At 48.4% G+C, this 27,366-nt stretch overlaps 1 protein-coding gene across 2 annotated transcripts in view; it reads left to right on the top strand.

Annotated features, from left to right (window-relative positions):
• Positions 1 to 27,366, top strand: part of LOC112644057 (O-acyltransferase like protein) — a 77,214-nt gene that overhangs the window by 11,160 nt on the left and 38,688 nt on the right. For both annotated transcript variants that reach the window (XM_025422136.3, XM_035712414.2), the window contains exons 2-7: positions 7,329 to 7,468; positions 8,798 to 8,876; positions 18,959 to 19,100; positions 20,264 to 20,472; positions 24,473 to 24,652; positions 25,627 to 25,729. In XM_025422136.3, coding sequence (XP_025277921.1) covers positions 7,329 to 7,468; positions 8,798 to 8,876; positions 18,959 to 19,100; positions 20,264 to 20,472; positions 24,473 to 24,652; positions 25,627 to 25,729 — 853 coding nt within the window. The remainder of the gene's footprint in view (positions 1 to 7,328; positions 7,469 to 8,797; positions 8,877 to 18,958; positions 19,101 to 20,263; positions 20,473 to 24,472; positions 24,653 to 25,626; positions 25,730 to 27,366) is intronic.

The following is a 27,366-nucleotide window of genomic DNA, read 5'->3' as shown; positions in this document are numbered from 1 at the left end:
TCCCAGCCGACCACTGGTAGATGAACAAAGCCCAAGCTTTGCCTTGGGCCTTGACTTTACTCCACACTAGCGCCGGTTGACCTCATGTCACAGGGAATGGGAGGGTAGAGTGACAGCAGCTACCAGGGACCCCACTGGCTACTAGTGACAGGAAAGAGCACTTTGATTGTCAAGACTGTACACAGGGAATCCCTGGGTGGCGCAGCGGTTTGGCGCCTGCCTTTGGCCCAGGGCGCGATCCTGGAGATCCGGGGTCGAATCCCACATCGGACTCCCAGTGCATGGAGCCTGCTTCTCTCCTCTGCCTATGTCTCTGCCTCTCTCTCTCTCTCTCTGTGACTATCATAAATAAAAAAAAAAAAAAAAAAAAGTGTACACTGTAGGGGAGTGGTAATTGTCCAAGCACCTAGTTGCTGTTAGCGGGGAGGATAGCTTCTAGGAGGCCAAACTGATAGAACTAATTCTTCATATTATTACTAACATTTAATTCCGTCAACCTTATAAATTTTTAAGCCATCAGATGGGTAGAAAAGAATGGTGTCTAATTGTGGTTTGCTGGTGAGACTGAACAACTTTCTCATGTTTTTTGGTCACTGGGATTTCCTTCTCCAAGAGTTGCCTGTTCATATCCTTTGCAGATTTTAAGTTAGCTTCTTTGACTTTTAAAAAATAATTGATTTGTAAGGGTTCTTTATATAATCTGAATACAACACTTTGTCCAAGTTATTGATACGGTAAATATGTCCTCTTTTCTGAAAGTTACCTTTTAACTTTATTCTTAGTGTCTGGAAACAATTGTGACGAGGGACGGGACATGGTCAGTCTTGTAATTCAGACAGTTTAGCTTAAAAGATGATTGCTGGCTACAGATGACCAGATGGATGCCAGCTCTAAAATTCGGAGTGGTCAGAGATTAGAGAGGGGGGAATAAGGGAGGGTCAGCTATTGTCATTATAGCAACAACCTGGAATAGTTAGAATCATTTAAAGAGGCCAGTGATAACAGACACCTGCTGGCTCAGCCCAAGTGGCTTGAGCTCCTGGCGAAAGCCTGGATTGCTCATCAAGGACTATTTGCCCAGTTCTGGCTAGGAGATTTTTAAAGTAATGTATAGGTTTTTTTTTTTTTTTTTTTTTTTTTTTTTTTTTTTTTTTAAAGCACAGCATGGTAAGCAAGATAGAGTTCCTTCAATTTGATTCTTAGGTTAACTCTCAGAAACCCAATTATTAGTAAAGACAAAGGCAGAAATGCAAGAAGAGGTGCATAATTTGCCAAGCTGTAGGTGGGGTTTTATTCCCCACTCATCCTAAGGAATATCATTATCTTCAGTTATATATATAAGAACTTATATAATTGACAAAAACAGAGTATTTTGGGGTACTTCGGAGGGCAAGAGTCTATGGGTTCAGGTCAAGATGGATTTGAATACACGGCTCTGATCCTTACTAGCTAAACACCCAGCTCTAATTCTTGTGAGCAGTTAAGAAGGGGCAGATTCATGTTGTTGTTTACATCTTTTGCCTCAGTTTATAAATCTGTAAAATGGACAGGAAAATGATTACTCATAATCTCATTGGATTGTGTGCAGGGTAAATGAGAAAATGCACAGAAGGCATTCAAAACAGCGCCTGGCACATAATAGGCTCCATATGTTGATTATTGTTGGCATAATGTGAGGATTATAAAATACCAAGTAATTTTAAGGGAAAGTGATTAACTGAATCCTATTAATCAAGCTTAAAAGAAAATCCAACTATATCATATTTACTATATTCTTGAAGCTAATGACTATGAATTGAACAAATATGAAGCTGAATTATTGGAACAGATATGTCATCAAAGATTTAAAATAAACACAGTAGGGGCACCTGGATGGCTCAGTCAGTTGAGCATCTTACTCTTGATTTCCACTCTGGTCATGATCTCATGATCAAGAGATTGAGCCCCGCATTGAGCTCTGTGCTCAGAGGGGAGTCTGCTTGGGATTCTCTTCATCTCCTTCTCCCTCTGCCTCCCTCTTCTTTCTTTCTCAAATAAATAAATAAATCTTAAAAAAAAAAAACGAACACAATAAATATAATCAGAGCTAATGAAGAATACTGGTAATATAAAATATGAATAAGAAATCATAAAGTCAAGGGCTGCCTGGGTGGCTCAGCTGGTTAAGTATCTGACTCTTGATTTCAGTGCAGGTCATGATCTCAGGGTGCTGGGATCGAGCCCTGCATGGGGCTCCCTGCTCAATGGGGAGCCTCCTTTAAGATTCTCTCCCTGGCCATCTGCTCCTTCCCCCACTCACGTGCAAATTCTCTTAATAAATAAATAAATAAATAAATAAATAAATAAATCGATCTTTTTTTAAAAAAAAGGATCCTAAAATCAAGAGGGACTATTAGAGTAACAATAGTTGAAATAGATAAATAGCACAATAGATGGGATAAATAGTAAGGTACATTGAGGCCAAGGAACACCAGGAGCTGGATGATCCATTTAAGACGACTCTCAAAATGTAGCCAGAGGGGATAATGAGTTGGGAAACAAAACACTAAGAGATTTTGAGGTCAGAAATGCCATCAGAAGGAGAAATGTAACAAAACAAGCAGAAGGAAGGAAATGTTTAACAAATAATAGCAATATTTTCTCCAGAATTAGAAGATAAAAAATGTCAGACTGTAATGGTTTACAGATCGCCAAACCAGACTGATAAGGAAAATTCACATCAGCGTACACATCAGGACAGACCTAGAATTGAGAACATGAGAAACAATGAGGAAATTGTGAAAATTTCCAGAAAGAAAGATAATCAGTTACTTGACTTTGAAATGACAAAAGCAGAGCTAAAAGAGAAACCCTACATGTATGGAAACCGAGTAACATGTTACTAGAGAGCCCTTGGGTCACAAAAAGACACCGTAGTGGAAGATTAAAAACAAACATGTTTACAAAACACTTAGAACACTGAATGACCATGAAAACCCCAGGTTTCAAAATTAAAAACTCTGAAAAGGTAAAAGCCGCTCAACACTTACTTTTTAAAATACCTTTTTATTTTTTTTATTTTTTATTTTTTTTAATTTTTATTTATTTATGATAGTCACAGAGAGAGAGAGAGGCAGAGACACAGGCAGAGGGAGAAGCAGGCTCCATGCACCGGGAGCCCGATGTGGGATTCGATCCTGGGTCTCCAGGATCGCGCCCTGGGCCAAAGACGGGTGCCAAACCGCTGTGCCACCCAGGGATCCCTAAAATACCTTTTTATTTATTTATTTATTTATTTATTTATTTATTTATTTATTTATTTTTAAAAGATTTTATTTATTCATAGAGATGCAGAGAGAGAGAGAAAGAGGCAGAGACACAGGCAGAGGGAGAAGCAGGCTCCATGCAGAGAGCTCGACGTGGGACTTGATCCAGGGTCCCCAGATCACGCCCTGAGCTGCAGGCGGCGCTAAACCGCCGCGCCACCAGGGCTGCCCTACCTTTTTATTTTTAAAGAATGATAGATTTACAGGAAGTTGCAAAAATCGTATAGAAGAATATCAGTTGTGCCTTGATTTATTTTAGGCTTTAATTTTTGGAGGTGACTGAGTGACAACATGAAGAGGTCAATGCCATTGGAAGATTTTTATTACTTCTATTTCCCAAGGTGGGGGCATGCCATGCGTGTCGAGGGACCATGTGGGGAAGCATTTGCTCTAAGAATTGGGTAACCGTAGGAAGGGTAGTCTCTCCCCAGCCAGGGAGGCAACAAATGTCAGAGCATCACAAATACAAAAAATAAGAAAATGTGGTTAATTCAAAAACTGGCCCCGTGATAAAAGGATGCCAAGGGAAAAAATACAGAATCTAGGAAAACATGGAATAAGAGGGGCCCCATGTCTTTCCTCCAGTTCTTCCCAATGGTTGCTTCGAACGTTATTATAGTACAATATAAAAAAAAATTGCCACGGGAACCATGTGTGTGGATAGCTCTGTCATTTGAGCACATGTGCAGATTGTGTGACCCACACCACAGTCAGGGCACCGAACTATCTATCACCACGAAGATCTCCTTCATGTTGCTGATGTGTGTAACCCCTCCTTCTACTATTACCAACTCTTAGCAACCAGTATTAATTATGGTTGTTCCAGAAACTAAGAAGTATGAAAGCTGCCCAATGCACTTTATAAATTTGATTATAATTTCAATTCCAAAACTAGAAAAGGGGGGGGGGAAGTGGTATAAGAATTGACGAGGAAGAAATAAGATTGTGAAACTAATAAGAATGTTCAGCAAATGTGCCAGATGCCAGAACCCATTACAAAAATCAATGGCATTTTTCCACACCAGCGACAATCGATTGGAAAATATAATTGAAAATAGAACATCAAGGAAAACAACCAACTATACACCATCTAGGAATTGTTTATACAATCTGTTTTAAGATTACCAAGGAAAGATGTAAAATTTCATGTTAGAACACATAAGAGGACTGGAGTAAATTGCATGACACCCAATGATGCCTTAATACAAAAATGGTGTCAACTTACCCCCACATCATCTATAAATTTGAAGCAATTTCAATCAGTATTCTAGTTAGATGTTTCAAGGAGCTCAATACACTTTTTCTGATATTTTCTGAATACAAAGTTTCCGAAATTTGTATGAATGCTTAATGGCCTACAAATTAGCTCAACTTTGAAAAGAAGACTAAAGGCAGATACGTAACATACTACAAATCCATATTAACAAAAACCATATGGTTCTGGTTTTGGAACCAGGACTGGTGTCCAAGACAGGTGACCTTTGCAGTTACACAAGGCCCCACGTGTAAAAGAGTCCCATGCTTGCTTTAGGTATAATTTGTTGTCACCATCTCAACATTCTTAATAATTTTTAAACCGGAAGCCCTGCATTTTCATTCTGCATTAGCCCTAACAATTATGTAGCCAGACTTGAGCAGAACAAAGATTGTTGAAAGCCTGGAACAGAGAGTGCAGACTTGGAAGAATGGATTTCTGTCCAACAGAGGACGCCATGGGTAAGGAACCTGCAGATGAGTCTGAATGTTTTCAGTGACTCGTGTAGACAAGGACAAGTAGATAGAGTAAGAAGGAGCTCTTACACATCAAAGAGCAAATCTATTAAAAATGGGCCAAGGGGGATCCCTGGGTGGCGCAGCGGTTTGGCGCCTGCCTTTGGCCCAGGGCACGATCCTGGAGACCCGGGATCGAGTCCCACGTCGGGCTCCCGGTGCATGGAGCCTGCTTCTCCCTCTGCCTGTGTCTCTGCCTCTCTCTCTCTCCTCTGTGACTATCATGAATAAATAAATAAAATCTTTAAAAAAAAAAAAATGGGCCAAGGATACAAATAGTACTTCACAGAAGACAAGACTTAAATGGGCGGCTGACAAACAAAAATATCCCAATTTCTTTATATTAGAGACATGAAAATCAAAACAACAACTGGATAGCATTTAATTTTAATTTTTTAGAATGATTTTATTTTTTTATTAGAGGGAGCATCAGTGGAGGGAGGGGCAGAGGCAGAGGGAGAAGGAGAAGCAGATTCCCCACTGAGCAGGCAGCCCAATGTGATGCAGGAATTGATCCCAGGACCCTGAGATCATGACCTGAGATGAAATCAGATGCTTAACTGCCTGAGCCACCCAGGTACCCCCGGATAACATTTTAGCTATCTTCCCCCCCGCCCCACCAACACACTCTACACTCAACATGGATCTTTAACTCATGACCCTGAGATCAAGAATCATATGCTCAAGAGCTAAAGCCTCGCATAGGTCTGTATGGGGACACTCTGGGTGTTTCTGTGGGTTAGAGGATCATCTCTGTCACCCAGGGAATAGCTAAGTCTAAGATTCCTTTTTTTTTTTAAGATTTATTTATTTATTTATTTATTTATTTATTTATTTATTTATATGATAGACACAGAGAGAGAGAGAGAGGCAGAGACACAGGAGGAGGGAGAAGCAGACTCCATGCCGGGAGCCTGATGTGGGACTCGATCCTGGGACTCCAGGATCGCGCCCTGGGCCAAAGGCAGGTGCCAAACCGCTGAGCCACCTAGGGATCCCCTAAGTCTAAGATTCTGATGAATTAGTACAGGTAGTTAGAAGGTCTGGACTGTGAGAGCACAGTAACACCATAAATATAACATGAATAATACTACAAACATAGCACTGAGTGACTTGTATAGAAACAGGAGATTTGAAGCACAAAATCCTTTATATGAATTGTAAATTCACTTACACAAAACAAGAACACCTATGAATGAGAGGACGGACGTCAAATGTATGGGGTGGGGGTAGTGATGAAGGGAGAGAGGAAGGGAGAGATGAAGAAAAATGAAAGGAAATGAATTATTTAAACCGAAGGGTACAAGGACATAAATGAGCACAAAGCAAACAAGAAGGGATTTGCTGGACCAGAGTGAAAAGTGCCATTAGCAGTAGAGCCTGATGACTGCTCTGCTCTTGAGGGTTTAAAAAAAAGTAGGGGTGCCCCGGTGGCTCAGTTGGTTAAGTGTCTGCCTTTGGCTCAGGTCACGACCCTGGGGTCCTGGGATCGAGCCCTACATTGGGCTCCCAGCTCAGGGGGGAGTCTGCTTCTCCCTCTCCCTCTCCTCCTCCCCCTGCTTGTGCTTTCTTTCTCTCTCTCTCTCAAATAAATAAATAAATAAACAAATAAATAGTCTAAAATAAGTTCCCATAAAACTGGATAAAAAAAAATGTTAAAGACTGTGTATTTTCTCCTGGCTATATGGAGGAGAAAGAAAATCTACCAAGTTTTATTCCTGCATCTTTTTTTTACTCCCTCAAAGCATTTATTTATTTTTTTAATAAATTCGTTTTTTTCTTTTTTAAAAAGGTTTTATTTATTTTCTTGACAGAAAGAGAGAGACAGAGAGCATCAGGAGGGGGAGCAGCAGAGGGAGAGGGAGAAGCAGACTCCCCCATGGAGCAGGGAGCCTGATGTGGGACTTGACCCCAGGGTCCCGGGATCATGACCTGAGCTGAAGGCTGACACTTAGACCCCCTGAGCCACCCAGGCGCCCACATTTATTATTTAAAAGAATTCAAATTCCTAAGTTTTTCCCCCAGCAACAGACCATGCAACCGAATCGAGAACATACATCATCGTTCTCCCTCAGTGACGACAGGGGCTGCGGATCCAAGATGCAGCCTCTAAGGATGGCCTCTGAATGCACCTGCCTCTCTGCGGTCAGCTCAGACCGATTGCTTGCGAAGGTGGAACCGAGGGCCTATAAATTCATCTGAAAGTAACACCACAAAGCTAACCTCGCCTACTTCTTTTGCTTTGAAATTCAGTGTATGACTCCGCTGGGAAGCTTGGGAGCAATGTTCTTAACGGAAATGTGGACAGGCTGGGATCCTACAGCGAATGCCTCTCCAGCCGGGCTCCCTCGGGGAGTTTCCAAGGGCAGTACTGCAAGCTTCGTTTCCTGCAGGTGAGCTTGGGGGGTCTGCACGCATGCTCTCGGAGGACAACTGAACTTCATGATAGGGAGCCCCATACAACACCATCAGTTGCTTTTCTTAATAAAAAAAGCCCCAAAACTATTAAGATGTTTTGCAGAAAGTTAAAACTAAATTGCAAACAGCTGCACTTGCATGTTCTGAGTGTGGAACATTCTAAGGGGCAGTTGTCCACAAACCGCATAGGCCTTCAGACATTCTTCCCGCCACAGTGTATGGGGCAAGACTTCTGGACAACCTTCATGCGGAATCCAAGGGCAAGTCCCAGCCCATGTCTCTGGGCATTAACTCCTGACTCACCATCTGTTTTTGGAAATACCAAAAGGAGGCCGGCCTTCCCATTACCTAAAATCTTGTCCCAGAAACAGAGCTCTGAGCTAGGAATTTGAGGTTATTTTAGCAGATGGGCCAGAACTTCTATGAAAACATCCCTACATCTGACTGAGGTCTATGACTGAGGTCACAGGGCTCACCAGCTCCAAAGCACGTTAATTCTTCTGCTGCTGAAAAATAAAACCGGGAACAACATGGCCTCCTGTCAAATACAAAAATAGATTTTATGATGTCACACGACACAAACAAAAAAATAACAGGCTGGCTAAAAACAGCCATATAAAAGAGCTATAAGAAATCCAAGCTCTAATGCTGTAGAACGGTCTTGCACTGGTTACTAATTAGAGAGAAAGAAATTAGCACCCAGCTCCCCTTATCCCACTGAGGGTGATGACTTGAGGGTTTGATCAGAGGGTACAAATGTCATATCTTATTTTTGAAGCAGATTAATGGTTTTGATGTCAGGCCAAAAGGTCAGGCGTAGGCAGTCATAAAGTTACACGTTTAGAAGAAGCATTCTGGAAATGCTTTAGTTGTGATTTGATCTTTTCTTGATTGGGACGGGCCTTCAAGTCATGGGCTTGATTGATTAGCAAAATCTTTACTTGGTATGTTGTGTCCAAAGAAATCGCAACTTGGCGATTCTGTTGAAAACTGTAGGACTGTCGGACCTTACCGTGACCTGTCCTGTGGGGGACAGGTTCTCCCGGGAAGATTGTCCCACGAAGCAGGGGGGTGGCTTTTTAGGTAATCTGCGTACTTTGATTTAAATATGAGCGCAGCATCTGATCCTCTGTGAATTTACTCAAACCACTCTGTGATGGGAAAGCCATCTCCCAGATGTCCGCAAACTTCCTTCAGTCCCCTTCTCTCCTCACCCCAATCTTAATTCTCGGGCAGCGCTCAACAGCGGCCTTAGAGGTGACGGTGCACGTAGGCTGAGCACGTTGTGACATTGCGTTTTCCAGGATGGAACCGAATACAGCGTGGGCGTGTGTGTCCCTGATTCTTGCACTGAAGAGGATGTGACCGTGATGTCCCAGTTGGGTAGGTCTGAAAGATACCCGGGGAAACTATGGTCGCAGCGTTAAAGTTTGAAAGGCACCCCCCGCCCCCCAACTCCTTGGAGCCAGGAAAGGCCATTCCTTCAGGAATGTGCCAACCTTTCATCCTGTTCAGTCCAAGAAATGGAGAATAATGGCTTTTGGGGGATTTGGGAACGGAGGTGGTGGGAGGGGAAGGGAGTAGGTAGGAAGGGGGAGAAAGAATAATGAGAAGGCAAAAGCTAAAATTTGACACAATCGAATTTTATTTGATTTTTAAAAAGATTTTCTTTATTTATTCATGAGAGAGAGAGAGAGAGAGAGAGAGGCAGAGACACAGGCTGAGGGAGAAGCAGGCTCCATGCAGGGAGCCCGACTGTGGGACTCGATCCCAAGTCTCCAGGATCACTACCTGGGCCGAAGCCAGATGCGCAACCACTGAGCCCCCCAAGTGCCCCGACACAATGAAATTTTTAATGTAAACGATCTCCCGTCCCCCACAGCGCCCGGTTGGGCCTGGTTCTCTGTGGTGAGCCTTCTGTGCCGGGGCCCAGGGGTGGGAATCTGTCCCCTGGCAGATCCAGGCCATTCCGGACCCGGATGCTGGGGAGCCGCTGTGTTGTGATGGATTAGCACTAGGAGGCCCCAGTCTGGTCCCGGGGTGGCCTCCCCAGCTGTGCGATCCGATCTGGGGCAAATCACTTAATCTCCTGGGGTTCCAGCCACTTCCTCTGCAGGGAGAAGGGAGCCAACGAAGCTCAGTGAGGCTCCATCTCGCTGCAGCCTCACAGGCTCTTCTGGCCTTAGCCTCTTGGGATGAACATATTTCAGTTCCAACTCTTCTAGAATTTTCAAATGGAGAGTTTTAAAGCCCAGGGCTTTGATTGCTAGGGTCTTCTGTATTTATTCCGGTTTTACAAATAGGAGCTCACACAACACATTCAAAGGAAGACCCTCTTTCTCTATTCACGGAACACTTCTGACCCCAAATGCGTGTGTTTCCCCAGTCACCTTGCACAACCCTGACGCTACCTACCTGGAGACAGTGCTGATCCCACAGGTGAAGGGCTCATTCTCTCCCACAAGACTATCCCCCCAGCTTCAGTCACCAGTGCCAAGGAGGGGGTCCCGGGGTTACCCACACTCCTGTCTGATGTGCCTACAAATCCGGGGTTCCCATGGTGTCCTCCTCAGGTTTGATCATTTGCTCTCATGGCTCAGACGCTTTACTACAACTGGCTTATTATAAAGGAATAACCAGATGGAAGAGATGCCCAGGGCAAGGCATTGGGAAAGGGGTGCGGAGCTTCCCCGCCCTCACAGGGTACCCCCCAACCCGGTACCCATGTGTTCACCAACCTTGAAGCTCTCCGAGCCCTTTTGTGTGGGGTTTTCATGGAAGTCCCATTATGTAGGCACACTTGATTAAGTCACAGGCCATTAGTGATGAACTCAGCCTCCATCCCTCCCGGAAGTGGGAGATGGGCTGGAAGGTTCCAATCCTGTAATCACAGCCCCTTCCTCCTGGAGTCATCTTGTTAGCATCAACTCAAGTCTGGTTGAAAGGGCCTTATTGTGCATAAGAGCACGCACTCCTCCCACCCCTGCTGCTCAGGAAATTCCAAGGGCTTTACGAGCTCTGGGCCAGAGCATGTAGACCCGGCACGAAGACCGAATATAGATTTCTTATTATATCACAATATCGCACGCTTATTAAACATCTTCTTTTAAGTGTTCATCCCGCAGTTAGTTTTCAATGACCTGACACCGTCCTCTGAATTTATGATCTTCCCTACAGATTCAGGTCGAGTATCTGTCTATCTAGGCCAATATTTTATGTGCTGTTAAAAAGAAAACCAATTGTGAAGAATTAAATTTCAATTTCAGTTCTGGTTGGTGAGGCCATCAATATCCTAGCAACGAAGATGAATGCACAGGGGGTTGTTATTAGATTAGCATTTCAAGTGAATAAATGGCTCACTAAGTCTGAGTTAATGTTCATTATTATTTAAGAGATTTATCAATTAGCCTAGTTTTTCTGGCAAATGCTTAGCTGATTAGCCGGAGTTGACATTAGAATCAAGTGGAAGGTGAGCCGCTATTATCAATACAAAGATACCTTGATGATTACCTTTTGAGGAACTGGGCAGAGGAAGGGCCCTGCTCTGGGGTGGTTGGGGGAGGGTGGTGGATATAACGGGGAGCTTCCTCTTACCACCGAGGGGGTTGCCAGCTTCTGCACAGAGGCAACAGGTAGAAATGGGAGCTTTTTTTGCCCAGGAAAAAACGGTCTCTGTCCGGAAAGGATTCGTTGGCTGTCCCTCAAAGCTTTTTGCTGGAGTAGCCAATATTCCCTTTACAGATGTGGGGGCAGCCAGCTGAGCAGTGGCGCCCGTAGGTAGCTGTCTACGCAGGCCTCGCTCACCCAGAGCAGGAGAGCAGGGAGTTCACGTGTGGGGACCATATGGACAAGCCAAGAAGAAATGAGCCCGAGACTGCAGAGAGAGGGAAGAAGGTTCTGGACAGGGCACAGTGTATTGCTTCCAGGCAAAAAAAAACAAAAACAAAAACAAAAAACTGCACAGCGTGGTTGGCGTAGGATATTCTAACATTTCAGCTACCTGACTTTGTGCAAGCTCTGGAGAAGGAAAGTATGTCACACCAGGGTGCTGAGCATGTGGACCCACAGAAGGCCAAGCCAAGTGGGTTAGCAAACCCTTTGTTCGTGGTCTCCCTGAGGACTGTGGCCCAGGTTGTCCTGAAGAGCGGCTCCGAAGCCTGTAGCTGCAGGGGAGTCTATACAGGCAGTAAAAGGGGGACCCACGCCCGCAAGCGGTTCCCCAAATATGTGTGAGTCACAAGGCATGATTTGTTTGGTCGTAAAAGTAAAGGTTTTCTCATTTCCACGCAGACACGTGAAAGACCCTTAAGTCGTCTTACTTGATTTCTGGGGCACCTGGGTGGCTCAGTCGGCTGGGTGTCTGCCTTCGGCTCCGGTCATGATCTCCGGGTCCTGGTGACCCGGGAGAGCTTGGCTCTGGTCTCACGGAGTCGAGGAATGAATCTTGCGGACACGGGGGAGTGAGTGAAGGGTTAGAGGTTTATTAAGTCAAGGCACAGGGAAAGCTCTCAGAAGTGAGCGGGGTCCCCGCAGGGCTGCCCCTGAGGGCTTGTAGGGTTGGCCTTTTATGAGAGCCTAATCGGGGAACCTAAATCCCTTTAACGTTATCTGTTGGCATCACCACTGAGTAAGGACTAGTGACACCATCTTTAATGGCTCACTTCTTCTTTGGGGTCTGGGTTACTCCTTGTTGGTCGCAAGTAGCTGTTCTAACAGGGCACCCTCCCCACCCACCCCTTTGGGCAGGGTGGCCTGGCTTGTTCCTCTATCTCCAGTTTCCTTATACCTCAGCATTTTTGGGGTTTTTGTGAGCCTGCTTCCGTGCCCCCCTGCCTAGCCCTGCCTTGCCCCGCTTGTCCCTAACTCACTGGGATCGAGTCCCAGGGTGGGCCCCCTGCTCAGTGGGGAGCCGGCTTCTCCCTCTCCCTCTGCTGCTCCCTCCTGCTCATGCTCGCTCACCTGCTCTCTCGCTCACCTGCTCTCTCTCAAATAAATAAAATCTTAAAAAAAAAATACATTCTATTTCTATCATATCTGTTCCAAAATAGAGCCTGGGTGCCTCCGCTAAACTGGCTTTCCGGTTCTGGCATCTCCTAGAAGTCGCTGGAGAGGGTCGAGGAGGCTGACAGTCACCTCCGGCACGAGGGTCCAGATAGAATTTGGGGATGAGGAGCTCAAACCCGGTGATGGCCCGGGTGATGGCTCAGCCCCCTGAGCGCCCCCGGCCTGGCCCGCTTGGGTCCTGGAACAAAGTGCCACAGGCCAGGTGGCACATCCCTCCTGTCTTTACCTCCCTGGTTACATGGCTTTCCTCCCTGTCTCTCTGCTACCAAATTCCCCTCTGTGTCTGAGGGCCCAGGATTTAGGGACCACTCACATCCTAACCAGGGAGGACCACATCTTAAGTTGATGGTATCCACAAAGACCCTGTTTCCCCCAAGGCCACAGTCATAGCCCCGAGGGGTTAGGGAGCTGGGAGGGGGCGGGGGGGGGGGGAGGGGGGGAGAAACACAATTCAAGCAGGACTATTTTCAACCCAGAAGGCTACCCAATGCCTAATTCCTAGTTTGCCTCCATCCCTGAGGTCCCTTAAATGCCACAGGTTGTCGGGAACACAGTGACTCACAGCCACAAACCCTGGGGCCCTACACTTAGAAGGTGCTTGATACAAGGTGGGCAAATCGGCCTGGAGTGTAACGGGGGAGCACAGAGCTGGAGAAGCAGGGGCCTTGGGGGAAGGGTCTGTAAGCTCGAGTTAGCAAATTTTATCCAGACTCCACTTTGAAGGGCTACATATTTCCATTCTTGGGGACTCACTCTCAGTCTCCTGTCTCATGGAAATTTTATTTTATTTTACTTTATTTTTAAAGGTTTTGTTTTTTTATTCATGAGACACAGAGAGAGAGGCAGAGACACAGGCAGAGGGAGACGCAGGCTCCATGCAGGGAGCCCCATGCAGGACTCGATTCCGGGTCTCCAGGATCACGCCCTGAGCCGAAGGCAGACGCTTAACCACTGAGCCGCCCAGGTGCCCCTATTTTATTATTATTTTTAAAAAGATTTTATTTATTTATTTGCTAGAGAGCACAAGCAGGGCGAGAGGCAGGCAGAGGGAGAAGCAGGCTCCCCACTGAGCAGGGAGCCCGATGCGGGGCCCGATCCCGGGACCCTGGGATCCTGGCCTGAGCCGAAGGCAGAGGCCTGACCCACGGAGCCACCCAGGTGCCCCCTTCACGGAAACTTTATGACATTATATGGTGGCCACTGCGTCTCTGTTGTCAGTGGCCCAAAGCAATGAGAACCGGGCTGCCGACCCTCAATGTGTGACCGTCCCTGACACGCGTCCTCTCTCCCGGGCTCCCTTAGGCTGGTTTATCCCTCCCTGCCTCGTGTAATCAAGACTAGGAGCCTCTATAGACCGACGGCGCTGGCACGTCGAGGGGTGACTTCTCCCCCTGCCCCCACTGTCTCTCAGGGAGTCCCTGAGCTCTGATTGAGAAAATGGAGCTATTTTAATAGCATCTCCGGCATCACCCACACGAGCACCTCAGTAGGACTCAAAAGGTATCCGAAACGTTTCTCGGAATACCAGTTTCTGTTTAATCCAGAAAATATTCCTGGTCTCTTCCCGTCTGGCCTTTGTGTGCTGTCACCTGTGTGCACCGGGAGAGGGAGAATCAAAGGACTTGGGAGGCGCTCATTTGGGGGACCCTACAATCTAGGTAGTAGGGGAGGTGTGTGCCTGGAGCGGAAGGCTGCGGGGCAGTCGGCGCTGGAGCTCCCACCGAGGGCTCGGGTCGGGCAGCCGAACAGAGGGGCTCTGGGGTGCTCTGGGGTGCTCTGGGGTGCCGCGGGGCTGCCGGGAGAGAACCAGGGTGGTTAGGGTGAAGGGGCGTGTGGGGCAGAGCTGCCCTGTGTTCCTGAAGGGGCTGCAGATGGTGCGTGGAGAGATATTGGTGGGAAACAGAGCAAACAGAGCTCTCCTGTTCCCCCTGTAGAGACCTAGAATCTGGCAGTGTAGACACTTCCACTGGAGGTGCACAGGCCGCCGGTTGGGCTTATTCTGGCGGCAGGGTTTAGCACGGGACTTGGCGCTTCTTCTCAATGCTGCTAGGACTGAGGACGTTGACTCCGGACCCTTGGGGAGGGTGGGCGAGCCCAGGAAAACCAACTGTCCACCCACCCTGGCCCGAGTGTCCACTAATTGAGTGTAGATATGGGGCGAGTCTCCGGATTGTTGGCCAGAGCTGCCCCGACAAAATACCACAGGCCGGGGCACTCAGCAACAGAAATGCACCTCTCGGGTTCTGGGGATCCGGGGTCCAGGGCCCGGGTGTCAGCAGGGTTGGCTTCTCCTGAGGCCTCTCTGCCGGGCTCGCTGGCTGCATGTGTGCCCACGTGTGTGTGTGTGTGTGTGTGTGTGTGTGTGTGTGTGCGCGTGTGTCCAAGCTTCGTCTCATATAAGGACCCCAGCTGGACCAGATCCCTTTCACCCAGTCCCCTCTCCAGAGGCCCTACCTCCAGCCGCAATCTGAGGTCCTGGTGGTTAGGGCTACAGCAGGAATTTGGGGGCACAGGGGGGGACACGATTCAGTCTGTAACAGTCTCTTCTGGGAGTCCCTTTGATTTTAGGGTCCCTTCCATTCTGTTCTACTCACTCTCTTCCTCTCCTGACCCTTGGGCTCCCTGATGCCCTGGGATTGGCCTGAGAGGAGGGTGAGTGCCTTGGAGGCTGGGAGAGGGGTGCTGTCTGCAGTGCAGCCCTCGGCCCTCGACCCCACACTTTAAGGGCCACCCCTCCGGCCTTCCTCTCGCTGTGTCCTCCCCATGGGATGAGGTGTCTGCGGGGCCATGCCCACCTTCTCTCCTCTTCTAGTCACACTCTGGGCATCTGGAACCCCAGAATTCCCTGCCCAGCTGGCTTCCAGCCCCTGCTTAAGTAGGGGGGGGCTATGGGTGGTGGGTAGGGAGATGGGGCTTAGGTTGTCCACACTCCACAGGTAAGGAACTTAGTGGTTTGGAACAGGGAGAAGGTGGGAAGAGAAAAGTGGTGGGGTGGGAGCTAGGTGGGGGCGTCTCGCAGAGCCCCCCACTTGTGTTCTTGCCCCGTGGGAATGAGGAGGGGCCCGAGTGTCTGGAGGCCAAAGCTGATGACCATTTCAGTGCGACCCGAGGTCAACCCTTTCTGCTACGTCCCCCAACACACACACACACACACACACACACACACACACACACTTGCCACATTGTTCTGGCTTCTTGGGCTGGCCCAGGGATGCCTAGTGCTCTAATGGTTGGTGTCCAACAGCCTGGAGTATGTTTGGGGTCACGGCTGGTGGGCAGGGTTATCCCGCTTCTGGCTGTCCAGGTCTGGACACTGTTGCTCAGCCCTTTAGATTTCATCCAGGGGCGACCTGCTGACCTCCGGGAGAGATTCCCCCGGGGAGACTGAGGCAACGTGGGTTGTAAGCGGCTTTCAGTGGGCCTCGGGGCCTGTGCAGACTCCCCATGACGGGAATGCAGGGAGACCATCATCTAATGGATGAAGAAGATGTAGTCTATGTACACAATGGGATATTCCTCAGCCATTAGAAATGACAAATACCCACCATTTACTTCGACGTGGATGGACCTGGAGGGTATTATGCTGAATGAAGTAAGTCAATCGGAGAAGGACAAACATTGTATGTTCTCATTCATTTGGGGAATATAAATAATAGTGAAAGGGAATAAAGGGGAAAGGAGAAAAAATTAGTGGGAAATATCAGTGAGGGAGACAGAACATGAGAGACTCCTAACTCTGGGAAATGAACTAGGGGTGATGGAAGGGGAAGTGGGTAGGGGGATGGGGTGACAGGGTGACTGGGTGATGGGCACTGAGGGGGGCACTAGATGGGATGAGCACTGGGTGTTATTCTATATGTTGGCAAATTGAACACCAATAAAAAATAAATTTGTAAAAAAAAAAAAAAGGAAGACCATCATCTGAGATGACGCAAGCGTGTTCCAGCCTCCTGCAGCCTGTGCCCCTGGAGACGGGAAGCTGCAGGTCTCAGGAGAAGCAGACTTTTATTTTTTTAAAAAAAGATTTATTTATTTATTTTATTTATTTATGATAGACAGAGAGAGAGAGAGGCAGAGACACAGGAGGAGGGAGAAGCAGGCTCCATGACGGGAGCCCAATGCAGGACTCGATCCTGGGACTCCAGGATCATGCCCTGGGCCAAAGGCAGGCGCTAAACTGCTGAGCCACCAGGGATCCCGAGAAGCAGAGTTTTAAAAACAATGGAAGACGAAGGAAGGAAGTTTAGTCTGGCAGCCCAGACAGACGTACACTTTATCATTTAATTCCTAATTCCGTGGTCTTGTGGTTCTCATTATGTCCAGGGCCTCCTGGATTAAAAAAAAATTTTTTTTAAAAGATTTTTAAGAGTATGAGCTACAAGGCTTTGTAACACCTCGGTTTTGGATTTCTCTGTGGCCTCCAGCACGTGCTGCGCAGTTCGAGCTGACAAAGGAAGGTTCTGGTTGTTGTGGCCTCCGAGGATGCTTGCTGGTCACCACAGGGACGGAGCAGGGCTTTGCTTTGTAGGTCCAGGAGGCTCCCAGTGCGTCCGGAGTCAGGCCGGAGGGCCTGCTACAGCCTCCCCAGAGGCTCCCGAGTGCTTCATGGATCGAACAGATTGCCAGTTGATTCCTTTTAAAATTAGACAGAAAGCTTCCAACGGGGACAGACAGGGCGGCTGGTGCGCACGCTTGTGTGTCAGTGGAAGAGTCTGGTAAATTCAAGTACAGCCAGGCAGCAGCTGGGCGGGGGCGTGGACTCCGAGCAAATGGAATCAGATACCGAGGAGTCTGCTGCTGTGTCCCCCTCTGGGGACCTGCGTGATGGAGCACCCCCCCTTGGCCAGTGCCGGGGACACCTGGACAGCTCCGCCTTCCTTCCTACCTCCACCCTTAGCAGGTTACAATTAAGAATCACGGTTAATACATATTATTAATCTTGTAGTGACCTATTGGCACAGTTCAGAAACCCTCTGGTCACACTCATGGCAACGATGGGTGTTGGAGGTAGAAGGGACATTAGAAGACAGTGTGTCCCACCTACACTTCCTCATTACCCAGAGGGGGACTCGAGACCCAGAGAGGTGAAGTAACTTACCCAGGGTCACACAGCAAGCTGGCTCAAACCCGAGCCTCCTGAGCGCCAGTCTAGGCAATGCGTTGTGGTGAACCGAGGTAGCCTGAGGACCACGCTCTTCAGGTTCATACAGACCTGGGTGAGTTTTGTCCCGGCCACGTAGCAGCAATAAGAGAGACAGCTGACGTTTATTGAGCTCTGACTGTACCAGGCGTTTGCTAAGTGCTTTACAGTTATTGCTACATTTGGTTTTCGCAACGACCCTGTAAGGAACCGTTATCTCTGTTTTGCAAAGGGGGAAACTGAGGCACAGAGCAACGAAGTAACTTGTCCATGGTCATATTATAAAGGGTAGATGCAGGCTTGCAAAACTGCAGAACCTGTATTCTCAGCTACTATGCTTAAGTGCGTGAACTTAACCCGAGGAGAACTTTCCCCGTCTGTAAAATAAGGTAAATAATAGATCCTTGTAGGTTTTTGATGGATTAAAGGTAATGACTGAAACACGTTTCATACCCAGTGGGCGCTTAATATTTTATTTTATTTTTTGTTGTTATTTATAATCAGATTAGCTGTTTGATGAAGCCACACTGTGTCCCCCCAACCTTTGCTGAAGCTTCGCAAGTTTGCTGGTCGTGCAGTTCTCAGTGTGTGCGCCCTGGTCAGCAACATGAGCACCTGGGTGTCTGCTTAGAAAATTCTCAGGCCCCACCCCAGACCTACTGCATCAGCCTACAGGGGAGGGGAGACAGGGAGCCCTGGATGGAGCGGCAAATGGATGATTTGGAGCACTCCAAATCATCCACATGATTCTGGAGCACTCGAAAGTTTGGGACCACTGCCCTCCTTTTACCACTAATGTCCCTCCGTACTACTTGCAATGACAATTAGACATGCCCTGGGTTGGTGCTTCTAAGCTTCAGTTTTAGGGAGCACCTTTCACCGGCCTGGGGGCTCCCATTGCATTTTTTTCATCTCCTATTGCATTTCTCTCCCTCTTGTAGGAGCTTGTTTACAAACAGATTTGAGCTGGCAATGGTGCCTTTTGGATCATCCTTCCCAGCGCTGTGCCGGGGGAGGATGCGGGAGTCTGGGCTAAGAATTCTGGGGGGCTCGGGCCACACCAAGTGCTGGGCTGGGTTCCTCCTTCTGTGAATCTCAGCATTTTCGTGCCTTATTTTCCCCATCTGTACATTAGATTTATGAAAAGCCAACTGCCCTTTTAATATCAAAGTTTTGTTTTGAAATAATAGACTTAAGGCTCTTGGAAAAGTCTATTTATCGTATTATTAACACGATCTCTCTTTTTCTCCCCCCTTCGTAGATATTTTAAGAATCAGAAACACTTCATTTTTGGCCCCTTCTCTCTCCCTCTTCACAAGAAAGCCTTCCTCCTCATCTGGCACCGGTGTGGCTAGATGTGCTGCTGGAATGTTCCCCCTCGACACCTTTGCTGCCGTGTGTCTGTGAGTATAGTCACGTGCATCCGAGGTACCTGGTTGGGAGGTTTGTGTCCGGGCCGTGTCATCAACTGCCACTTGCCAACTACGTGGAGTCATTTACTTTTTATTCCTGATTGATGTCTGGCCACGTGCTCCGTGGCAGGTCACCTTGTACCTTAACCCAGAAAATTTGGAAGTGTCGGAGGGGAAGGCTGGCCACACCCATATGTGATTGAATTTCAGAGTCACTGAGAAATGTCTCCCGTCCCAAAATACTCCTGCTCCTGTCATGTGACCTCTGAAGATTAATTTCTTTTGTCTGAGGCAGGGCTTCTCCCACAAGCCCTCCCCCGTCCCGCCTGTTACTTTTTGTTTGCATCACACCTTGGTCCTCAGGATACATGGATAGAATTGGCCCGTAGCTGGAATTGTTGGTAAGAAAACCTCACTTATGTGACTGCCCCCTCGGAGACATCCACGTCTATACCACCACCCCATCACCCGCATCAAAAGTTACCTTTAGGGGCCCCTGGAGGGCCCAGTGGCTAAGCATCTGCCTTTGGCTCAGGGTGTGATCCCGGGGTCCTGGGATCGAGTCTCGATGGGGAGCTGCTTCTCCCTCTGCATATGTCTCTACCTCTCTCTGTGTGTCCCTCATGAATAAATAAGAAAAATCTCAAAACAAAACAAAACAAAACACAAAAAAGCCACCTTTATTAAAACTGGTTACCAATTAGGTAGGTTAAATAAATTGGTTTAACTAACATTTAAAAAAATGATAACAAAGAGTTTTCTCCCCCAAGTTTATCTGATTCCTACCTTTCATTCCTCTTTCCCCATGTGTGTATGAGTTGGGTTCCTACTGATTTTGAACCCATATAATGTAGATTAAAGATAGGAATCCTTAGTCCTCTCAGCTGCAAGTATCTTCCCCGGAGTTTAGGGTGCTTTGGCTTATGATCTTTCTTTACAATTATAATACAGAATTTAGTTAAATCCATTAATCTTTGACTTTATCATTTTTCATTATTTATTCTCGAACGCCACCCCCCCCCCTTAAAACTGTTAGGTATTTATCTGTATTTTAGTGAGGGTGTAGTGGTTTGGGTGTCACTGGGCTGTTTTCTCTGCATGTTCCTTGGTGCTGGCGTGATGAGGCTTTGCTCACACGAGTCTTCTCCCTGCAGATGCCTCACCGCGCTGGGCCTGGCCCTGCCCCTGGCCGGGACTGTCTACGAGGCAGCCAGGCGGAGGGGGTCTGACGGCCGGGCCTCCCCCCTGCCTCCGGCCACCGACCCGAGTCTGCCTTTGAGAGAGATGCAGAGGACTGAACCGAGACACGGAGCGGGGTGCCTAGCCCAGCTCTCACTGTCAGGAACCCCAAGCAGAGGAAAAGGTAGGCATTCTAAGAACCTAAGGCCACTCACGAGAGGTGACTCAGACGAGTTGCAGTCAGAAAATAAATCCTTCGGTGCTGGAATCTAGTGAAAGCCCAGCAGCTTCCAAATGCCAGTGTGGAGGTTGGGTCTCTGCTCTTTACAATCCCATCTTTGTTTGCTGTCAAAGTGTTGAGGCGAGGTCACTAAAAATGCTGCTTTCTTTCTTGGGTACAATTATCCAGTGTCCTTTGTGCTCCCCAACGACTAGGTCGGAACAGAGCTTGGGTTTCACTGGAGTAATCCTTTAAAGGACAATCCCATGATCCCAGTGCCTATTTGCAGTGTCACAGCTACGCAGATGACTCACAGAACCTTCCTGGCATCACTAAGGTAAAGGATTTACGTGTCAATCGAAGCCAGGGAGTCATTGTGCAACCGGTTAGAGCCTGGCAGGGGCAGCTGAGCCAGGACCAGATAACCAACCCACTTAACGAAGGGCGAGCTGGACCCCAGTGAGCAGGTGGCCGCCTTGCGTTGGGTTGAGGTTAAAAGTCAAGTGCATTTCCTTCATTTCTGCCTGCCCATATGGCGAGGCAGAGACCACACCCCCCCTCTGAAATAAGAATAGCGTCCCCGTGCGAACATCTTTAGAATATGGGGAATCACGTCCAGCAGAGCCCCTGGAGGGGCACGTAGCTGACCTTCCCTTACTCCAACTAAGAGGATAAAAAAGACACAACTTCAGTGACCAGGCCAACAGATTATGACTATGTGATCGAGCAGCTTCAGGCAGCATGTCCACCTGCACAATGGAGGGCACAGTGATGATTTGATCAGATCCTTTGGATCTTCAGGCAAAGACAAAAGCGAATGTTAACACCACCACAAACTCCCAACAAGGAAAGCAACACAAAGCACGCTTTGTGTCAGGATGACATAATAGAAGAGCTGAGAATGCTCGCCCTCCTTCGTGTGTCCGAGGGCGCCCAGGGGCCTGGTGGGTCCCCGGCACCCATTGTCCTCAAGGGAAGTGTTCATTGTTCGGCTCCTGCACGGGGGTCAGTCCCTGGGCTGCTTCGTAATTCCTACCCACCGGCCCTTGTTTTGCCCTATTTTTACTCCATCACATCAGATACCGGGGACGGATATGATGGGCCCCCGCCACGTCTCAGAGTTCCCTGCTCACTCCTCATGTGACATGGCTCAAGAACTCGGCTCCCCGGCTGCCACCTAGAAGGTTCCATGGGCATGGCACAACCAGCACATGCTGAGTGACCCCCCCACCCCTTGGTCAAACCTGCCTTGGTTTCTAACTCTGCCCTTGGTCAGGTTGTTTGACCTCTAGGAGCTCAGTGTCCACGTGCATAAAACAGGGGCATACGCTGGGATTTGCTGAAGGAAGTAAATGAGATAATGTGAGCTGTCCTCCTCCTGATTCATTGCTCATTTCTTCATTCTCTTCCCTTAAGCCAGAAGGAGGAAAGGGTAGCAGCTTTAATTGGCCAAGACCTCTCACTAACACTGACCTTGCTGAGGTCAGCTGGGTCCCGGGCACCTGCCACATGCTTCTGGTTGTCAGACTGGGGGTGAGCCTACAGTCACCAAGATTCACCCTCGGCTAATATTCAGGGGAAGGCTGAGCCTCAGAACCTGATGTTCTAAGGCCAGATTGCAGGATTTCAGGCAGGCACACCTGGTATGGTGTCAGGAATGAGCCTCTGAGACGTTAGGGTTTTAATCCAAAATAGGACTGTCTGTGATGGGGGCAGGAGGGTCATGTTAGCTTTTTCAGCAGCCACATTTAAGTGTGGCTTCAAAAAGGCATATTGGGGGGCGGTGTCTTCTGTGTTCTGTTGCTGTAGCAATTTTTTTTTTTTTTTGTATTTAATACCATCAGAGTAAAATATCACATCTTGAACGGTTGGAAATAAAAATCAAGGCAGAGAGAGCCCTAGGGTCGGCATCATTTTCCCTCTCCACGTTTACACTCACCAGCGAGTCAAATCAACGTAAGACTACCGTGTCTTCTCAAAGTTCAGAGCTAAATTGGGTATTTCAGATTCCTGGTTCTTTATCCTCCAAATAATCATTGCATTCGCTTAGGGCGGTTTCCTGTTACATGAGCCTGTCCTTTCCTACTTAGATGACAAAAATATGAGTTCGTGTTTGAGGAAGTTTCCATGAAGTAAATAGCTGTGGATTTCAGCCCTTGGAACAGGGCTCTTGGTCTGTGGTCCGTTGCTTGAGGTGGGCTCACCTCAAGTAATAATCACTGAGAAAATCCAAAAGGGCCACCAGGCTTCCCAAAGCACCGGCACACCCCACGGTTCTCAAACTTTGGGGAGCATCGGAAGCACCTGGAGGGCTTCAGCACATCACAGCACAGATTGCTGGGCCTGGTCCTCGAAGATTCTGAGACAGTAGGTCTGGGATGAGACCTGGGATTGTGCCTTTCTAACAGGTCCCCAGGTGATGCTGAAGCTGCTGGACTGCGAGCCCTCACTTTGAGAACCACCGACCACATTCTCCCCACGCCCCTTTGGCTCATCCTTTCCATCTACGAATGGGTACATGGGGCCCAGAGGCCATCCTCCCCACAGGACCAGTTATTTTCAGACAATGTTAGAAGCTGCTACTAGTTAAGTTCACCCACAAGTAGAATTTAGATAGAAAAAAGTCAAATGGTAGCAAAACGTATTCAGTGCTTGCTTGCCAAGGTGGGCATCAGGCCAGATGTTTGACAGACGTGCTCAAAGGCTCACAGCAGCACCGCCAAAGAGCGCGCTCAGCTTAAAAGTGAGGGAAGGGGTCCTGAGAGGTGAAGAGTGAGGTGGGGCCGGGCAGAGAGAGCCCGACCACGTCTCTCCGCTGTGGCAGGTGGCTTCTCAGGGCCGGGCCAGGTGCCGGTGAGCGCAAATGCCTCCAGCCGACGGGGTGAGCTCCGAGCCTCCGGGCAGGCCCATGGTGGGAGTGACCCCAGTGGAGAGACTCCTACGGACAGCTGGAACCTCAGAAATGGGCAGAACTGGGCAATTTCATCCTCCCATTTAAGAAATTGGCGCCCCGTGACAAGCCAGATCTCATTTGTAAAGAAGTCTCAATTCTACACCCTTGCACCTGCAATGTTTAAGCACCAAAGCTACATCCAAGAGGAAAATAGGAGTCTCTCGGAGCAGCTCACTCAAGCCTTCCTTCGGAGGTGCTGGCTCATGATTCCAGCTATTTGGAATTGATCTAAATGCATCCAATTAATTTTTTTTAAATGAGAAGACATGAGTTAAGGAGAAGGGATTAGAGCAGCAGGGCTTAATGTAGTGAGCCGAGCAGGTGTGCTAGCATCTCGTTTGTTCTTCACGATATTCCTACGGTTGTAAGATCTACGTCGATTCCCGTTTTGTAGATGTGGAAACATAGGCTGGAGAATTTGACTCACTTGCCAGAGGTTACAGAGCATCCAACAAAGGACAGCCAGAGTCAGAGCCACGAGCAGCCAACTATAAAGCCAGCATCCTTAGCTGCTGCACCACCTGCCCCTGTTCTCACACCTGTACTTGACAGGTAGGGATGCTGTTTGCAAGTAGTGCGTTCTTGAGAGGACGGAAGAAATGCCATTGTCAAGTGAAATGCTGGCTTTATGGAGCATGTGGTTTCTGAAGGATGCCTACGTTCTCTTCCCCACCCTCCTCCAACCCGCCACTTTTGTCCAACAGGACTGGGGTCAGGTGTTGGCATCCCGGGGGCCTGAGCTCGGTTAGCATATTCTGTGCGTGGCAGCGTGGACACCAACGTCAAATCGGGCACGTTAGGGAAAAGGAGGGAGAACACACCCAAAGGTGCACAGATACATCAAGAGGGGGCCGTGGAGAATGGGGTGGAGCAGTCCAGGGTCACAGCAAAGGAGTGTCCGTGTGACAGCCAGGATCACTGGTGTGTGTGTGTTTGGACTCCTGTTTGCGGGCCAGCGTGTGGGCTGGGCTGGCTCTCAGCGTGGCCTGTAACACCTGTGCTCTTGTCCAGGGTTTTTAGGAGCCACGGGGCGTGCGCTGACATGCTTTTCTTGGCAGAAGAACGTGCTGGCCATCTGGACCGCAAGGACGCCAGGAAGCACGTGCTCCGCACTGAATGGCATCCGAGTTCTGAGCCTCCTCTGGATCATGTCGGGGCATACCAGTCAGATGACTGCGTGGCTGTCTTTGGGTGAGGAGGACTGATGGGTCTTTGTGAGCAGTCGAGGAAGAGAGACGCTCTCAAGTGAGGGGAGCACGTTGGGCCACAGGACGCGAGGCTGCAGCCTTCCCCGGTTTTAGAGACAGAGCCGTGCCCGCCCACGAGTGAGTTTTCCAGGCCAACAGGCCGGTGCCCGTGGTTGCATTACCTCCCCCCGAGTGTGAACCAGGCACCTGATTACCAGGTGAGCAGTGATGCCTGAGGATTGTAGGTTCGTTGTCCAGAGAGCTGGGTTCCTTCTAGTGATGATTAACGAGGCCAGAAACGAACGCTTCCTTCTCCTGGAAAAATAGGCATAAATAAGGATTGTGCGCTGGTGTTACACGAGCGTTTCTCGGCCCTCTGCCAGTTGCCTCCCTGGTGGAAGGCCGCCAGCAGCAGCAACCCTGCGTAAGCGTGGTCAGCGTTGAGGGGAAGGCCAGCCTGGGGGGGCTCGAAGGACCCCGTGGGGGATCGGCACCCAGTCTGTGGGCAGGCGATGCAGCTGGGGCCCCCGAGTGGCCGTGGGCACCGTGAGAGCAGGAAGCAGCTCGAAGCCTTGGTCACGGTTCCACGGTGCCCCTGTCACCACCTCCAATGCCAATCTACCTTCTCCTCCTCTTTTTTTTTTTTTTAATAAGATTTTATTTACTTATTTGACAAGAGGGAGCACTAGTAGGGGGAGCTGCAGGCAGAGGGAGAGGGAGAAGCAGGCGACTCCCCACTGAGCAGGGAGCCCGACTCGGGCCTCGATCCCAGGACCCCGGGATCACGACCCAAGCCGAAGGCAACTGTCTAACCAACTGGCCACTCAGGTGCCCCTACCTTATCCTCTTAAGTTGTGGGGTTGCCCAAAATCCCCTTGATGCTGTGAAAGCTGAAGGCATTCCTCTTGGTTTTTTGAAAACATAAATCCCATGACTTTCTTCCGTGAAACCAAGACGCTGTTTTTATGTTTGTTGCAGATAATGTGCTCGAGTGGAAGACCAGAGTGCTTAAAAACCCACTGTACCTTTATTCTCGGAGTGGCCCGTTCTATCTTGGGGTTGACACGTTTTTCCTGATCAGGTAAACTAGGGTGTTTTCTCTGCTACTGTACGTGTCTCTGTTTGTCGGGGGACAGGTGCATGTCTGGGATGCCATTATCACTTTAGTGAGAAAAACGGAATGACTCCTATTTATTTCCTCACCTGGCCTTTGCTTCTGTCCCACTGTGGATAGTACTGCTGTCATAAGCTCCTCTCTTTTGTATCTTCAGTTTATTAAATGAGTTAGAATGGCTCTCTGAATTTTTTTTTTCCAAAAGGTGGTTTTATTTGAATCAAAATTGATTATTTCAGTGGTTCTCAAATTCCGGCCCGTGGACTGATGAAAATCCGTGATAAAGTTGACAGTTCTCACTAGAGTGAAGTGTGAACAAAGATGATGTGACATTTCATGAAGCTATCTTTATTTAATTTAACTACTAGGAGGTACATCTTCTTAATTGTGTGATAAATGTCAGGCACCGTGTTGAGGGCTGCAGCGTTACCTCACTTAATCCTAACGATGTCCCCATACAGTGGGGGGTGGGGGCCACTGTTAAAATCCCCATTTTCTTCTCTTTTTGTTGCCAAGGTGAAATTCACATAACAAAATTAAGCTCCTCAAGTGAACAATTCAGTGGCATCTCGTACATCTCCAGGATTGCACAACCACCCCTTCTAACTAGTTCCAACACACTTTCAACATCCCCAAAGGAAACCTTATATCCATTCAGCAGTTACTTCCTAACCCACTCCCCACCCCAGTTCCTAGAAATCTGCTCTCTGAATCCGTGCATTTACCTCTTCTAGATATTTTGTACCAATGGGCCACATAATGCTTGGCCTTTCTGTGCCTGGCTTCCTTTATTTAGCATGATGTTCCGGACACTCAGGTACATTGTGGCACGTATCAACACTTCATTCCTTTTCACGACCAAATAATATTCCATTGTATGAATAGACTACAAAATCTCTACCTCCAAGGTAAGACCTCTGAGACTGAGGGAGATGGTCCTGGTGTGGACTCGCTATCCAAACCCAGGCAATCTGACTCTAGGAGTCCATATTCTTAGTCCCCACGCTGACGTGCCTTGATCTCTTTGGGAATAAATGCCTCTTCCTTCACAGGGAGATGGTGATAGTAGGTGGCAGCTGTTTTTATCAAATGCTAAGCATTCATCCATCAACCATGATCTTCTGAGTCCCTGTTTGCGGGGCATCAGTTCTAGCCGCTCAGGGAGACAACCATGGATAAAACAAACAGGGACTTCTTATGGGGTTTCCAGTAATGTGTGTGTGTGTGTGTGTGTGTGTGTGTGTCCAGCAATAAGCAAGCAAATAAACAAGAAAAAATGTTTTAGTAATAAATACTAGGAAAGAATAGAACAATGGTTGTAGAGTAACTATTTTGACTCATCGGAGAAGGGGCTACTGGATCTAAGTGGCAAGGGGAGCTGGACACGGGAAAATCCAGGATGAGAAGGTTTCAGGCAAAGGGAGCCACTAGTGCAGAAGGGCTAAGGAGGGAGAGAGAGAACGTGTGTGTCTTGTTAAAGGAGCAGAAAGAAGGCTGAAGCATAGCGAAGGTGGGGAGAGAGGGAGGAGAGGGAAGAGCGAGCCAGGCAGGGCAGACCCCAGGGGACCGTGTAGTGAGACTCAGGAGTTTGGGCTTCGACTTGG

This window comes from Canis lupus, chromosome 1 (genome assembly GCF_003254725.2).
Source record: "Canis lupus dingo isolate Sandy chromosome 1, ASM325472v2, whole genome shotgun sequence".
In the NCBI taxonomy this organism is placed as follows: Eukaryota; Metazoa; Chordata; class Mammalia; order Carnivora; family Canidae; genus Canis; species Canis lupus.
This window is presented reverse-complemented; position numbering and strand designations above follow the sequence as displayed.